The 13,966-nt window shown below is 50.6% G+C and overlaps 7 protein-coding genes across 7 annotated transcripts; 5 read left to right on the top strand and 2 right to left on the bottom strand.

Annotated features, from left to right (window-relative positions):
• Window positions 1-228: 228 nt before the first annotated feature.
• N7443_004352 (SDR family oxidoreductase) lies at window positions 229-1,544 on the top strand (the record flags this gene model as incomplete). Its single annotated transcript, XM_056884408.1, has 2 exons — window positions 229-259; window positions 310-1,544. 2 exons carry the CDS (start codon window positions 229-231, stop codon window positions 1,542-1,544), a joined length of 1,266 nt encoding a protein of 421 aa, XP_056742686.1.
• A 450-nt stretch (window positions 1,545-1,994) lies between these two features.
• Window positions 1,995-3,336, top strand: N7443_004351 (uncharacterized protein; the record flags this gene model as incomplete). Its single annotated transcript, XM_056884407.1, has 5 exons — window positions 1,995-2,084; window positions 2,138-2,382; window positions 2,436-2,583; window positions 2,641-2,913; window positions 3,007-3,336. 5 exons carry the CDS (start codon window positions 1,995-1,997, stop codon window positions 3,334-3,336), a joined length of 1,086 nt encoding a protein of 361 aa, XP_056742685.1.
• A 990-nt stretch (window positions 3,337-4,326) lies between these two features.
• N7443_004350 (guided entry of tail-anchored proteins factor 1) lies at window positions 4,327-5,088 on the bottom strand (the record flags this gene model as incomplete). Its single annotated transcript, XM_056884406.1, has 3 exons — window positions 4,327-4,658; window positions 4,724-4,910; window positions 5,002-5,088. 3 exons carry the CDS (start codon window positions 5,086-5,088, stop codon window positions 4,327-4,329), a joined length of 606 nt encoding a protein of 201 aa, XP_056742684.1.
• A 347-nt stretch (window positions 5,089-5,435) lies between these two features.
• N7443_004349 (uncharacterized protein) lies at window positions 5,436-6,506 on the top strand (the record flags this gene model as incomplete). The annotated part of the gene is made up of 1 exon (XM_056884405.1): window positions 5,436-6,506. One exon carries the CDS (start codon window positions 5,436-5,438, stop codon window positions 6,504-6,506), a length of 1,071 nt encoding a protein of 356 aa, XP_056742683.1.
• Window positions 6,507-6,861: 355 nt separating this feature from the next.
• N7443_004348 (4F5 domain protein) lies at window positions 6,862-7,168 on the bottom strand (the record flags this gene model as incomplete). Its single annotated transcript, XM_056884404.1, has 3 exons — window positions 6,862-6,905; window positions 6,972-7,056; window positions 7,106-7,168. 3 exons carry the CDS (start codon window positions 7,166-7,168, stop codon window positions 6,862-6,864), a joined length of 192 nt encoding a protein of 63 aa, XP_056742682.1.
• A 1,033-nt stretch (window positions 7,169-8,201) lies between these two features.
• On the top strand, window positions 8,202-10,827 carry N7443_004347 (uncharacterized protein; the record flags this gene model as incomplete). The annotated part of the gene is made up of 4 exons (XM_056884403.1): window positions 8,202-8,391; window positions 8,441-8,682; window positions 8,733-9,115; window positions 9,633-10,827. The coding sequence occupies 4 exons, from the start codon at window positions 8,202-8,204 to the stop codon at window positions 10,825-10,827; spliced, it is 2,010 nt and encodes a 669-aa protein (XP_056742681.1).
• A 501-nt stretch (window positions 10,828-11,328) lies between these two features.
• Window positions 11,329-12,924, top strand: N7443_004346 (uncharacterized protein; the record flags this gene model as incomplete). The annotated part of the gene is made up of 4 exons (XM_056884402.1): window positions 11,329-11,434; window positions 11,584-11,894; window positions 11,960-12,247; window positions 12,304-12,924. 4 exons carry the CDS (start codon window positions 11,329-11,331, stop codon window positions 12,922-12,924), a joined length of 1,326 nt encoding a protein of 441 aa, XP_056742680.1.
• Window positions 12,925-13,966: the final 1,042 nt, after the last annotated feature.

Raw genomic sequence — 13,966 nt, 5'->3', positions numbered from 1 at the left:
ACTTCTAGTTGTTTTCGCTATCATCGACTTTAATGGCCGAGGGCTTAGTGGATTTGAGGTCTTGGGAGTATTTTGTCCAAAGTAATCATTACGTCAAAACTGTGCTGTCCTCTGAACATGCGTGAGATACAGCGGTGACGTAGGACATCGACCGAAGCTTATAAAGGGCAGCCTACTACCTAGGTAGTCTAGGAGTGCCAAAGTTCACATTATTCAATTTCATTGAAAATGTCTTCTGCTTTGGTTACGGGCGCCACGGGTATCTCCGCTTCCTTGTCAATTGAATCTGTGAAGCTAAAAAATGAGCAGGCATCACCGGAAGCGCCATTGTTCACCACCTGATCAAAGATAGCTCCTCTGAAAAAGTCTACTCGTTCTCTCGACGCAATCCTGGTAACCAGCATCCGAAGGTCCAACATGTTACCATGGACCTTCAGAGCTCTGTAGAGGACATGACAGACAACCTTAATGAAGTCTCTGCGGAATTTATCTACTTTTGTGCTTATCTGGTCCCCGAGGATCCGGAAGAGTTGTTGCGTGTAAACGTGACGCTCCTGAGCAACTTTCTCCAAGCCCTCAAGGTTACTGGAGCCGACAAAAAGATCAAGCGCTTTATCCTCACTTGTGGCTTCAAGCAGTACGGCGTCCACCTCGGACAGGCCAAACAGCCTTTCCTGGAAGATGACCCCTTGCTAGAGAACAAAGAAGGGGTCAGTTGGCCTCCTATCTTCTACTACGAGCAACAAAGAGTACTTATTGAAGCCGCCGCCAAAGGCGGATGGGAATGGGTCGCCACGCTGCCCGAGGACGTGCTCGGGTATGCGCGGGGGAACTTCATGAATGAGGCCACCTCTATTGGGCTCTACTGCGCTGTGAGCAAAGCTTTGCCAGGATCTGAGCTGCCTTTCCCAGGTAGCAAGGCCAATTACTTCACGTTCAACTGCTGGACATCGGCAAACCTACACGCCAAATTCTGCCTCTGGGCCGCGAAGGCCCCTGGTGCGGGCAATAACATCTTCAATGTGATGAATGGTGACACAGAATCCTTCCATAACCTGTGGCCTCGTCTTGCTACCCGATTTGGATGCAAGATCCCGGATCCAATGTTCCCTAATGGTGGTGTGCCGAATACAAAGGGGTACCGGAACTACGAGTCGTTGACGATCCCACTGCAGAACAGGCCGCCTCTCCAGGCGAATGCATCATCTCTGGGCCTCTCGTCGGATAGTTTGGTGAAAAACTCTCCCAAACTCTTCCTTCAGGTGGATATTGAGAAGTGGGCGCGTCGAGCTGACGTGAATGAAGCCTGGGCTGGCCTGAGAGACAAGTACCATCTTGATCAACGGGCCTGGGACAAGGCAACCTGGGATTTTCTAGTTTTGACCATGGGCCGGGACTGGAGCTGTGTGGCGAGTATGAGCAAAGCCCGGAAGCTGGGATGGACAGGATATGCGGATACATGGGAGGAGCTGGAAGATACCTTCCGAGTACTAGAAGAAGAAGGGGTACTACCGCCCGCGGATCGGCTCCGTCGGGGATTTTAGCTCGTTTCTAACTGTCCGCGTAGCTCTCTTTATTTATTATATATTTTTTACTCTTCGTAAATGCCCATTTCAAGCTATTTCAAACTAGAAAGTAGGTCTTCTCATCAGTAATACTAGTAGTATACCAATAAATGATAAGTTACATTGAATAATGCATCTTGATCAACATGATGTTAGTGTTGAAAGGATGGCGCAACCAAATACATCCAAAGCAGAGGTGTACTATATCACGTCAGCATGATCGATCAACTCCCGCCACATTTCAAGCAGGCCAGAGCGTCTCCGTTGTGTATGAGAAAATGAAAGCGTCATTTGCTATCCGTGAAGTTCCAAAGTTCCCCCCAAATTTTTATTTTAATATATTCGGTGCCATAATCCAATACCGAAATCATAAGGGTCTACGATTTGGTGAAAACCTTCTTAACAATCTTTGTCCATTTGCTCTTCGCAATGTCAAGTGCCGAAAATAGCAGCCCACACGTCTTGCTGACGGGTGCCAATGGCTTTGTGGCCTCTCATATCCTGGCCATCCTGATAAACGTGGGCAAATACCGTTCAAATTCCTAAATCCCAGCTGGCTGATCTACCATTAGCGTGGATACACCGTGACTGCAACGGTGCGCTCCCAAGGAAAAGCGGAAGATGTCATGAAAACACATCCATCTTGGAAAAATAAAGTGAAATTTGTAATCGTCGCTGATTTCACATCGGCTAAACCTTTCGACCATCTCTTCGAGAGCCCAAAGACGCCTTACAGTTATGTGATCCACACGGCATCACCTTTGAAGTTCCAAGTGTCTGATATCCGAAAAGAGATGATCGAGCCTGCAGAAAAGGGGTAAGATGACTGCCTGAAATGTCCCAGCATGAGTCGCAGCTCACATTTGAAAGGACCACCGAGATCCTAAAGACTGCCCATCAGCATGGTGGCACCGCGTTAAAGCGTTTCGTTCTCTTGGGAAGTGCCGTATCCATGCTTAACTCCTTCGAAGACATGTCCAAGGAAGGCAAGCCGTATACGGAGAAGGATTGGAACCCGGTAAATATGGCTGGCGTCTGCTTTATCAAAACATTCTTTTGATCTGACCTGGTACAGGTGACGGCCGAGCAAGCAGTTGACAGAAATGATCCCGTTTTGGGATATAACGTGTCCAAGACACGAGCCGAGGCTGCTGCGTGGAAATTCATGAAGCAGAACACTACCTCCTTTGATCTGGCCGTAATCAATCCGGACATCATCATTGGCCCAATGATCCACCCGATCTCAGGCCCTCAATCTATCAATGAGACCAATCATTTTGCCATAGCGAGCTTTATTGATGGAACCCACAAGGAGATTGACGGTGTAACCTTCCCTTTCTACCATTTTGTAAGTTGTCCGCCAGGGCTTACATCTTTGCCGTCTAGCAAGATGCAAGCTGGAAATCGAGAGAATTTGGCTTATATGCTTACTTACATTCAGGTGGATGTTCGCGACGTGGCCCGGAGTCATGTAGATGCGCTAGAAAACTCTTCGGCGGCAAATCAGCGGATTATCCTCATCTCAGGTCTCATATCACCCCAACTGGTGGTCAACAGTATCTGCAAGAACTTCCCTGCCCTTGCTGATCGGGTCCCCAAGGGTAATCCCTCCCAGATATTACCTCCTGGAGTTCATCCGACGGGGTGGGATATGCGCGTGAGTCTGGGAATCCTCGCCGATGGTACCAAGGAGGGCAAGTGGGAGTACATTGGCCTGGAAAAGAGTGTCATTGATACTGTTGAGTCGATGATAAAGAATTCCGTCATTTAGTACTTTTGTGTTGGCATTGCTTGAGCAATCTAACAGTTTGGGAAATCGGGTTATGAAAATAAGTACATGTGTTGGCGCATTTTACTGAGTCGCAACCGCGGACTCAAATGAGCCCCAGGTATATACAAATCACATGACCCGCTTACCCCAACTCGACCTAGTCCAATCACATGACCTGCCCGACAAATAAAAAATTGAAATTCCCACCAACACTTCTTCTCTTCAACTCCTCGCTCAAAGAATCGCATTCAAAGCTCACACACAAGGAAGCTTGCTTCTTTTCCCTTTGCTTTGGGAGAAAGTCCCCGGACATCCTGCGCTTTGGTTCGCCAAAGTTGTCCAAGTCAGGCAATGCGGAAACGCGCCGCCATAGAAGCAATTCGATAGCGGCTTACTGCCCTACTCCCTCCCAGCCCTACGCACCATCCGACGGGAAGCCGGTCACAATGGGATGTGTGTTTGGGGTTGGAGAGGGGAAGGGGGACTTCGGTCTTCCTTGTATCGGGTTGCCTTTCGTCGAGGTTCGATAGTCATGCGATTGCCCTCATTCTTACGAATGAGGTAACTCAATGGGGCTCATTCTTGAGGCGAGGAGTTCTATGATCTTTTTTTCGAGTCTGTAGCTTATGGCAAAGCGGTGACCTTGCTGTCGCAGATGCCCTGTCGAAGGGGCCGGACTCTTCGATCTTGAACTTATTTTTCCTCCTTCGCTGCCATGAGCTTTTGTTCGCGTGATGATATACCAATCATAGAGTCAAGCCCTGAGACCCCCAAGGGGGTTCTTGACGAGAAACGATTTATTCTATCTGATGAACATTCACCCTTTAGTTACTTTGCAGATATTTTATGATTAGTTATGATACCCAATGGAATTTCAAACATTACTTGAATTCGAATGCAAATGGCTATGCTATACTCATTGAACCGTAGACCTAAATCCTCCCACGCCTATGATAATGTACACCAGCCCTAGGACATGTCGTATCTTCATCACTGCGTCTTCTTACTGTCGCCATTAGCCGGCACGGCATTCTTTTTCTGCCCAATAGCCTGCACCAGCATTGCTCCCAAAATCTCGGCCACGACTCCGATCGTCGTCGCGCACACGTTGCTCCAAACCTGGATGCTCACTGAGCCCAGCGGTGCTCGCGGGAACGAAAGGATCCATTCAACGTAATAGGGGAACCAGCCGGCGGGGAGCGCGAATACGGGGGTCTTCGAGTACCAGAATTGGAGGAAGATTTTCAGGCCGTTCGTGCTGAGCCATCGAGCTGTCTTGACGCTCCAGTCGAAGGAGGTTTTCTGGGCTGAGATCATCTTGTCTGTTGGAGGGAGGTACTGTGTTAGTTGGGTGTTTCTGTAATCTATAGATTTAGTTGGTGCGTACTCATGCTCTCGTATTCCTCCATGGCCTTGTCGTGTCGGCGGCGGAGCTTGGCCCATTTCGCGAACTCGTCTTGTGAGGAAGTGTTGTTCATCTCGCGCTTTAGCAGCGTGGCTTCACTCTTCTTTTTCTGCTGCTCGCGGGCATTTCGAGAGGTCGATGTCGGTATTTTCAGGTAGAGGTGCCATAACTAACAAGAAGGCGAGAGTCAGCTGAAGCTATTCCGAGACGTGCAATCGAGTTCTGGGATCTACCCCAACTCCAAATATCAGTACACGTACCAATGCATCGATTGTAGTTGCGCCGATAGTGTTCACCAGGTAAATTGCGATGTGCACGAAGAGGACCGTGAGAATGAGCGACAGCATGATGGCGGGGGTTGGTCAGGCAGCCGGGGGTAATTGATCAGGGTGGCGCGGGCTGAGGAGAGCCAGAAGCTAGATGATAAGCTTCACAAAGGACACGTCTGCCTGTATAGTGTTTCAGAGAAGCACCTGTCGTCGCCGAGCTTCGCGGGTTGATGGCGAAATGACGTTTAGGCGATCTGGAAGGGTGGAAGTCGCAACGAGCCGCCGATGTGCGTCTCCGCCTTTACATGCTCCTCCCCACGCGCACTTTCTCCGATCTTTAGAGCTGCCAGCAACCCAGATCGAAGGGTCATGCAACCCGAGAACTCACTATAACAGTGTCATTACTGCGATAGTCTGGGTTATCCATGACTACCTCGGAAAATGCATTCCATGGTCTCGCCGCCGTCCTCTCTTCTCGGGACAACAAGGTGCTTGAGATCGAGATCATTCCTTCGAGCCTAGGCTCTTCATTCCTTCAGGATGGATGCTCGATTGGTATCACTAAGAAGGCTCTGGTTCAAGCATTCACGATCGCACGACAGCTTTTCATCAAGCGTCTGATGCCCATGTCCGACGATGACTTCCAACTCGAGCTTCTGGAAAAGAGAACCGATTCAGCGAGTATATCTGGCCCACCTATCACCGAGATCATGCTACTTTTTGACTGTGAGCATCTTACCGCGTGTAATTGGCGGAAACGCCGGCTGCTGGCAGCTGTCTCGCATTGCCTGAAGGTCTCGGACCAAGTTCCTTTGATGATACATATGCTTGAGACGGAGTTGACGCTCCTGGCTTCCTATCAATGCTCGCCGCTACATAGGCATACCAAATCTCCGACGCTGTGGTCGCATCGTCTATGGGTGCTGGGCCAATTATTCCTAATTCGATCTTTCAACTCGGAAGAGTTGCTGAAACTCGAGCGAGCGGAGCTCGATATTGTTCTTCGTGCTGGGGAACTGCATCCCAAGAACTATTATGCATTCAATTATATGCGGCGGCTTCATCTTCTTCTCGCAAACACATCTACTGATGTCACAGATTGCGTAAGCTGGACGGTCGAATTAGCCAGAATATTGATCAACCCGACGCTCGACTGGTGTCTTGCTAACCCGCGAGATATATCAGGTTGGGCGTTTGGGAAATATCTTCTTGAACAAGTCCCTGAGCAGCAAGTCCGAGGAGAAAGCGTCAGCCGGGCTCTTCGATTTGCGCGCGATGTTGGATGGGAAGGGGAAAGCCTATGGACATTTGTTGATCATACTGTCCGCCACTTTGACTTGGAAACGGTGGTTGATGAGGTTTTTTACCAGGATAAAGATGATACTGAACCGGAATATCCTACAACTCAGGCCGACGCGCCCAAATGGCCCTGGAAGACTCGATTAGCCAGAGCGAAGGGTTACTGGGTATCCTACGGACAGAACAATGTACAATAGATCGAATTCACCTGGATCAGCGAATTGATCTCAGCAGGTCTCTATCATGACTCGTATATATGTTCTCGCGATGGGGTTTATATGGGTATTTGCAATGGGGAATGAACGCCTTGGGAGTCAAAAAGCCTCGCTGGACACCGGCACAAAGTAACGCTAAAAGGGAGCCGGCCGGCACATGTGGTCTAGTCCTCTACGCGGTCCATATACCTTTGCCTCGTCACAGTATCCAAGAGATGGTTGTCACCAATGGCAGTCGTATAGCCTGTGGTATGTACATGTGTACATTTCCATTCGGATCGAATTGTTGAACTCGGACAAAGAGAGGGCGTGATATATGGGGATGGGCGCATTGGGATTATTTCTTTTTCCCGCCTGCTTCGGCTTGCCTTTTCTCGTCGGCTGTAGGATCAAAGAGTCAGATTTGTGTCTTCCCGGGGTCTCAATGGCTGGAATCGCGAAACTTACCCTTGCGCTGCTTCTCGCGCATAATAGCGGCGGCATCCTCCTTGGACTTCTGGTACTCAGTACCCGACATGGTGTTCTTGTTCTTCTATTGGGGGGTCAGTCTTGAAGTAGGGGTTGGCGATGGGGGTACGAACGCCGGCAGAAAGCTTCTTCTGGGCCTTGGCCCGATCAGTATCCCGCTGGTTACCCCGGGTCATGTTGCAATAAAGGCGGAAGGAGAAGAGGCTTGAGGGTGATGCGATAGTTGAAGAAGGAAAAAAAAGTCGGCGGGGGCGGGGCCTTTCATCGCCGGCGGCCAAAAAGGCCTCACTGAGGTCCGCGAATCAGCGGGCCCGGTGGCAAGGAACTTGCATTCTTTCAACTTCCATGCTTATCCTGATCTGGGAGATAAGATGCTATTCACGTTTTGTCTCTTCGCAAATGCCGAAAAAGGTATGTTTTGGCGGGCGCTTGACTGGGCGCGTCGAGGCGGTATTGGTATCTTGCCTCGGCCCGATCCCTAGACCTGGAGACCCCGAGGAGTAGATATGTATCATGGAGAGACTCATGGAACGTGCCCAAGGGTTTCAATGATCCTTTCATCCTCTTGAGGGAGGGTGTGAGGTGTCATGTCACAAGGTTAGTTGAATACCACCGAAACAAGCAAGCGCCCAAGGACGGGGTTGGTTTCACCGCGAACCATCATCGGTGCTTGTCAGCCACTCATTCGCCTATTTTGAAACGTGGTCGAGAAGGCAATAGAGCTCTGTCTAGATTGAGCTTAGTAAATCGGGCCACTGATTCAATACTTAGATCTCTGCGCTTAAACTATGCCAATCGCTGCCTTGGATCTGATTATGAAACGTCTATTGCCTGAAGAAAGCCCGGTCCCGAGGGGCTTCCTAATTATATCCCTTTGTCCTGTCACGCATCGGCCTAGTGATTGTTTCAGGAACTATTCTAGGAGACTCCCATTGTCGCCCATTGTCGACGCGCCGTGGAAAGGTGTGAATGGAGTATATTCTTCGCCGCCTCTCTTCTTTTCTTCCTTTTTCCCTAATATATCCTCGAGCTGACCTCTTTCTTTTGTTCACTTCTTTTATCTAATTTCTCTGGGACGTCAAGCTTTCTGCTGGTCGGTTGCTTACTTCCCGTCCTTTTAATCCACGCTGCTTCCAAGTTCTACCTTCCATCGATACCGCTTGTTTACTACACTTTCTTTGCGAACCGCTAGAGAAATTACCAGCAATTATGATGGGAAATCTCAAGGAGTCTCTGGCTGGTCCAGGTTATGTGATTCTCAACGCCGTCCGCGCCCTCAATATCGTCGTCTTTCTCGACATGATCGCCGCCTGCATTGTGATGCTGGTCAAAATCAACATGCAGAACGGATTCTTCTTTTTCCAAGCTGTCACTCATGCCGTGGTTGCGCTTATCAGCAGTGGGTGGTGTCTTTACATGACTTTAGGGCGAGAGCTGACAGCATATAGTCTTTCTCATCATTTCCGAGCTGCCCATCCTCCGAGGCTATTTCAACCGCAACTGGCCCCTATTCGGTGAAGATTCAGGCTTCCTCGCACTTGCGGGAATCATGATGATCTTAGGGGTAGCCATGCTAGGCAACCTGAACATTGAGGTAATGGACCAGAAGCATCTGGGATTGGCGTTCTGGCGTATCGTTATATCAGCGGGTGTCCTGGCCATGGTCATGAGCGTTATCAACATTCTGTCGGTATGTCACTCATAGTTCAGCAAATTGATTGAGACTAATCCAGTCTTTAGACATTCATCTTCACCGACCGCAGCCAGGGCGTCAGCGCTCGCCACGTCCGAGCATATGGTGCCGTGGCTCCGCAGAAGGTACTGAGTCGATCCATCAGCCGGACCAGCAGTAGCCGCCGGTCGTTCCAGCTCAGCATGAAGCGTGAAGAAGGCCTCCCTAGCTATTCGCCACAGCCCGCCTTCAAGCGCATGACCAACCGGTTGTCGCGTTTCCCTCTGAAGATCTCGAGTCCGCTCAGGAACAACAACAACAACAACAACAACAACAACACCGACAACAACCACCTTATGCCGGGTCACCAGGCAAACGACGACGCTTCATCAAGATACTCTCGAGATACTGCTGGGGTGACTATTCCAGATCTGACGCACCACCCGGCAATGTACGGGAACCAGGTTTAGTTCTCGGGCAAGGAGAGGTTCAGGCGTTGGCATTTCGCTAGGAGCTAAGGGACATGGCGTTTTTTGGGCTGGAATTCCTCGGGAAGAGTGAACGGGGCGCTTGCATGTATTCTCCAATTCTGTTCTATTTTGTTAGCAGGCGTTAGTTTTGTTTTCAATGAGACCCATGTTCATGATGAAAGGAGCATGGCATGAGCCAAGATACAAAGATCATGTAGAAACCCAGAATAGACGATCAAAGTCGAGGGTAAGATGTTTGAACTTTTGAAGATGTCAAAAAATATGTGGAAGGGGACGATGAGTGGTCACTTCCAGAAGAATCTCTTCTCGGGAGGGCTGTTACTGTATAACCGCCGAGTCTCCGCGCACCGCTTTTGGCCCCGGCGCGCTGATGATACGTGTTGACGATCTCCAACTTCCTCCCCCCTCCACCTCCGTGATTTCACTCCCGATCTGGCCTATTCCAATGAGGTAGAAATATCTATCTGCTAGCTGCAGACATGGCTGGACTCGAAATCTCCTGGGGAACGTATGTGAATCTCCGCACTCCGCACCGCACTGTCTAACCGCCAGCAGCGTCAAGTCGCTCCTCATCTTCTTCGGTCCCATCCTTCTCCCTCGCCTGATCAATGCCTACCGTGGCCTCCGTGTATCTATTGCGAGTCGCCCACCCGCGTGCGCCCTCTCTGCCGCCGCTAGTCGATCGCTAAATGTCTTGTTCGCAAGCATCGCTTTCTTCCTCGTCCTCAGCCTACCTTTCAATCCCCATGCCCCCGAACCCAATATTTTCAACTTGACTCGATCGCGCATCAATACACCAACCGATGTGATCTTCCACCGACTCACGAGGCTCCGGCCCGATGGGATCTTGACCGACGCCGACAACTTGCTCCGCGAGAAGCTTACCTCCGTTGGCGCACGCAAAGTGTACCTTACATTTGGATCCGATGCCTTGATCTCGTGCCAATTCTGCTCCTTCGACAACCTCAACTCATACCTGATCTATTATTTGCCTTTCGACGTGCTTCTGCCGCATATAGTGCACCTACTGATCCTAGGCGTGGCTACATCCGCGCCTATTGCGGGCCGGGAGGCTGCTCGCTGGCGAACCAAGTTCACCATTGCCGGCCTGGCGCTGGCTGCTCTTGATCTTTGGATCGTGGCTACGTATGATGCGCTTCAGTCGGCATCCCCCGCCGTGCGAGCTGGCCAGCGACCCCCCTCTGGCCTCTACTATCTCATTACCTTGTTGCGGCCGCTGGCATTCGTGCTCTGCGATGTATCGTGCTCGCTAATTGTTTACCTGTCGGCTACAAACCGATTCTTCTTCAAGCCACCGTCCCCAGTGGACCAGCTCGACAATGCGGTCTCCGCCGCCCTAACGCAGATCACGAGCGCCAACACCAAGCTTCACGCCTCGAGTGTGGCTCGTAATGCTGTCGTCCGAGACAGATCCCTGAAGGCTCGCGACGATGCATACTGGCAGACTGTGGCTGCGGCGGAGAACCCTAACCGAAGCGCACTCGCCGAACCCGGAAAGGAAAATTTAACAGTGATCAATAATATCTGGGACCAAGAAGAAGTGGCTCGAGCTGTGTCGCGGGCGATGGCAGGCCAGGGTGGTGTTGATTTGGCGCAGTTGGGAATGAACGCCAATGAATTTGTGCGCGGGGTGACGGAAGGTTTGGAGTGACGCATTAGTATAGATGTCAACAACCAACCGAATGTATGGCAATTTTACACGAGCCTCCTTGGGGCCTAGCTTGGACCCTGTAAAATCTAGCCCTTCCTAACACTTTAAATAATTTCACATCGCCAGTCATGAGGCGGTGTGGGAGTGTCGATCATTATGTGTTGAAGGACTTGAAACGAGAATCGAGCTCACCGGTTCCCCCCCTCTCACTCGCCTCGCTGCACTTGGGATTCGCTCCCCGTTTTCCTGGAAATTTTTGAAGACAATTCGTCTGATCTTCTCTCGACGCCTTGGGAAGAGGAGGAATTAAGCACTCAAACTATTGAAAAGGTGTCCGCGCGGCGGCTCCGCTCATGAGGTTTCCAGACCCATCCCGCTCCTCAGATTAATTGGTGCCGAGACTCAACCCTCGCCATTTCTTCCCCGGCGACCCTCTCCGCTCCGCTTTCCCTCTTCCCCCCCCCAACTGGAAGTTCTTTCTCTTTTGCCAAATATCTCGTCATGGCTAAAGAGACTGCGCCCGCGCAGTCGCCGGAACTTTATGTTCCCAGCACGCGGCCGGCCAAGCAGACCACGTTCCGCGAATGGGTGGTCGTCAACCAGATCGGTAAGATATCAACCAACACCAGGCTGTCCTTTACCCGGGCAATCAAGGCGCTCAAGGCGCTCAAGGCACTCTGCCCGCGCTGCTTTGTCCAGGTAGTCTCGGCAGCGAAAGCTACTTTCATTCCGCTAACTTGCCGTTCTGCGCTGCAGGAATCTCGCTGACCATCCTGGCCATGTTACTGGCTCTCCACAACCTCTACCCCTCCCTCCGTCCCTATACTCAACCTTTCTTCGAAATTTCCTACTACGACGCCGCCACAAACTCATATGTCCAGGGCTGGAATGATGTCTCCTTCGTTGTCAGCGCCGCCCTGGCCCTGACCGCGATTCGCGCAATTGCGATTGAATGGATTCTCCAGCCATTGGCTCGCCAGGCTGGCCTGAAGCGAAAGGGTGCTGTCCGTCTTGCAGAGCAAGGCTGGCAGGCTCTTTACTATGGCTTCATTTGGGGCGTGGGATTGGTACGTGCTTTCCGCGGAACAGTGCGAGGAATGTGTATAGCTGACTTACTCCGTGCGCTATATAGTTTTTGTGGAAGAACTCTCAATACTGGTTCGAACTCGACGCCATCTGGGAACAGTGGCCCGGTCGCTCGCTTTCTGGTCTTATGAAATGGTATCTCCTCGTGGAACTATCTTTCCTCATTCAGCAGATATTCGTCATCCACGTGGAAGAGAGGCGGAAGGACCACTACCAGATGCTGTCTCATCACATTATCACTTGCACTCTTATGACCTCCGCTTATATCTATGGATTCTACAATGTGTCCAACGTGGTTCTGTGTTTGATGGACATTGTCGACTTCTTGCTTCCTGTACGTTTGTCTCTACACGAGATGAGAGAGCTTGCCTTGCTAACATATCTTGACAGTCAGCCAAGATCCTTAAGTACTTGAAGTTCCAGAACGCCTGCAACGTTGCCTTTGGTGTTTTCATGTCGACCTGGTTTGTCACACGGCACATCCTCTATAATATACTCACCTGGTCCATTCACAAAAACATTCCCCTCCGAGTGCCCTACGGCTGCTACATTGACGGCCAGATGACCAATACCGACGGCTACCCCAATAAGTTTGCATACATGTTTGCACCCTTCCGCAGCCTGGAGAACCCCGTCTGCATGAACGCCACCATCAAGTGGATCTTCCTGGCCTTCCTGATGTCCCTGCAGATACTGTCCATCGTCTGGTTCACCATGATCGTCCGCGTCGCATACGGTGTCATTTGCACCGGCGCCGCCGATGACTCCCGCAGCGATGAGGAGGACGAAATCGAAGTCAACGTCGAAGAAGCAACTAACGGTTCCGTACGGCTGGCCGCTAAGGAAAGCGTTAGTGCTACACCCGTCGTAAATGACGCCGCCCCCGGCTTGGATCGCCGCCGGTCCAACGGAGCCACTTCCATGCGTGCCCGGGGCCGCGGCCGTGTTCCTTTCGATCAGAGTGACCGCAAGGCTCTTTTGGGCCGCATCGGATGTGACAAGCCTACCTAGATGGCAGGCTTTGTTTCGTTTCCATTTTTCCTTTTATTCACGAATCCACTTCATGACCCGTATTTACTGGCATGCCGTGACGTCTGCTTATTCTTTGTTTTCCCTGCCTGCGCTTCGCGCAATGTCTTTACCTTGACCCCCTTTAGCGGCTGCTAGTTAGGTTATGGTGGACCTGCGATTGATGAAAATGAAGTGCCCGACTCAGAATTCTCTGTGATTTCCGTATTTGTGCCCGTGTGTCTCCTTTCCAGGTCCTATATCCATGCGTTGTTTTTTGGTTTTGATTTTTTGAATGTCTCTTGGCCTGGGTTGGAGGTCCGGGTTGTGCTTTCTGCTGCGTTCATCCATATTTCTATGTGTGATTAGAGATCCCGACCATAATACCCAATGGATGCGTTTGAAATTGTTGATATAAGCTCTCTATGCATTGTAATGCATGTGAGCTTCGTGGTCCTGCATAAGTCTGGGTAGCCAATCATTTACATTGCGGTATCTTTCTCAAACGTCATCGCTTATTCTTGTGAGCTTGTCAGTGGCTAGTGCCTGAAACCCTGCATTTTTAGCGTCGAAACCCCTGTGGATTTGAATGAGGCTGTTTCAAGTCATGCTTGACTAGCTAGCTGCCTACTGTTTGAAACACGGTGTTTTTGTCTGCAACGTGTTCAGTTGCCAATCAGGTTCACTAATAGGAAAGCTTTTATATACATCCAATAGTATAAAAGGTATTCACATCACAATATTGACAGCCCAGAGACAGCCCACTTCACGCTCATTGATGAGTATAGTCCTTAAGCGGCGGCTCAAGATTCTTCCCATCATACCCAACCTTCGTTATGTCAAGCGCTCGCAGAACAGCCGCCATAGCTTCCGTGCCAGAAAATCACTCGGTTCAAGCCCTGGAGAAACAATCAAATTACAGACGGTATCGAGATCAATGCGAGATAAATCCCCGAGTCCATCGTGCGTTAGAGCATCGACAGAGAGTGCGTACGCAATCGGATTGACCAGCATCGTTTCATGGAGAGAGAGACCCCCAACCGGT

This window comes from Penicillium atrosanguineum (assembly GCF_028827265.1).
Source record: "Penicillium atrosanguineum strain IBT 20685 chromosome Unknown utg000003l_segment0_segment0, whole genome shotgun sequence".
Lineage (NCBI taxonomy): Eukaryota > Fungi > Ascomycota > Eurotiomycetes > Eurotiales > Aspergillaceae > Penicillium > Penicillium atrosanguineum.
Note: the sequence above shows the minus strand (reverse complement) of the source record. Positions and strands in the feature narration are given on the sequence as shown.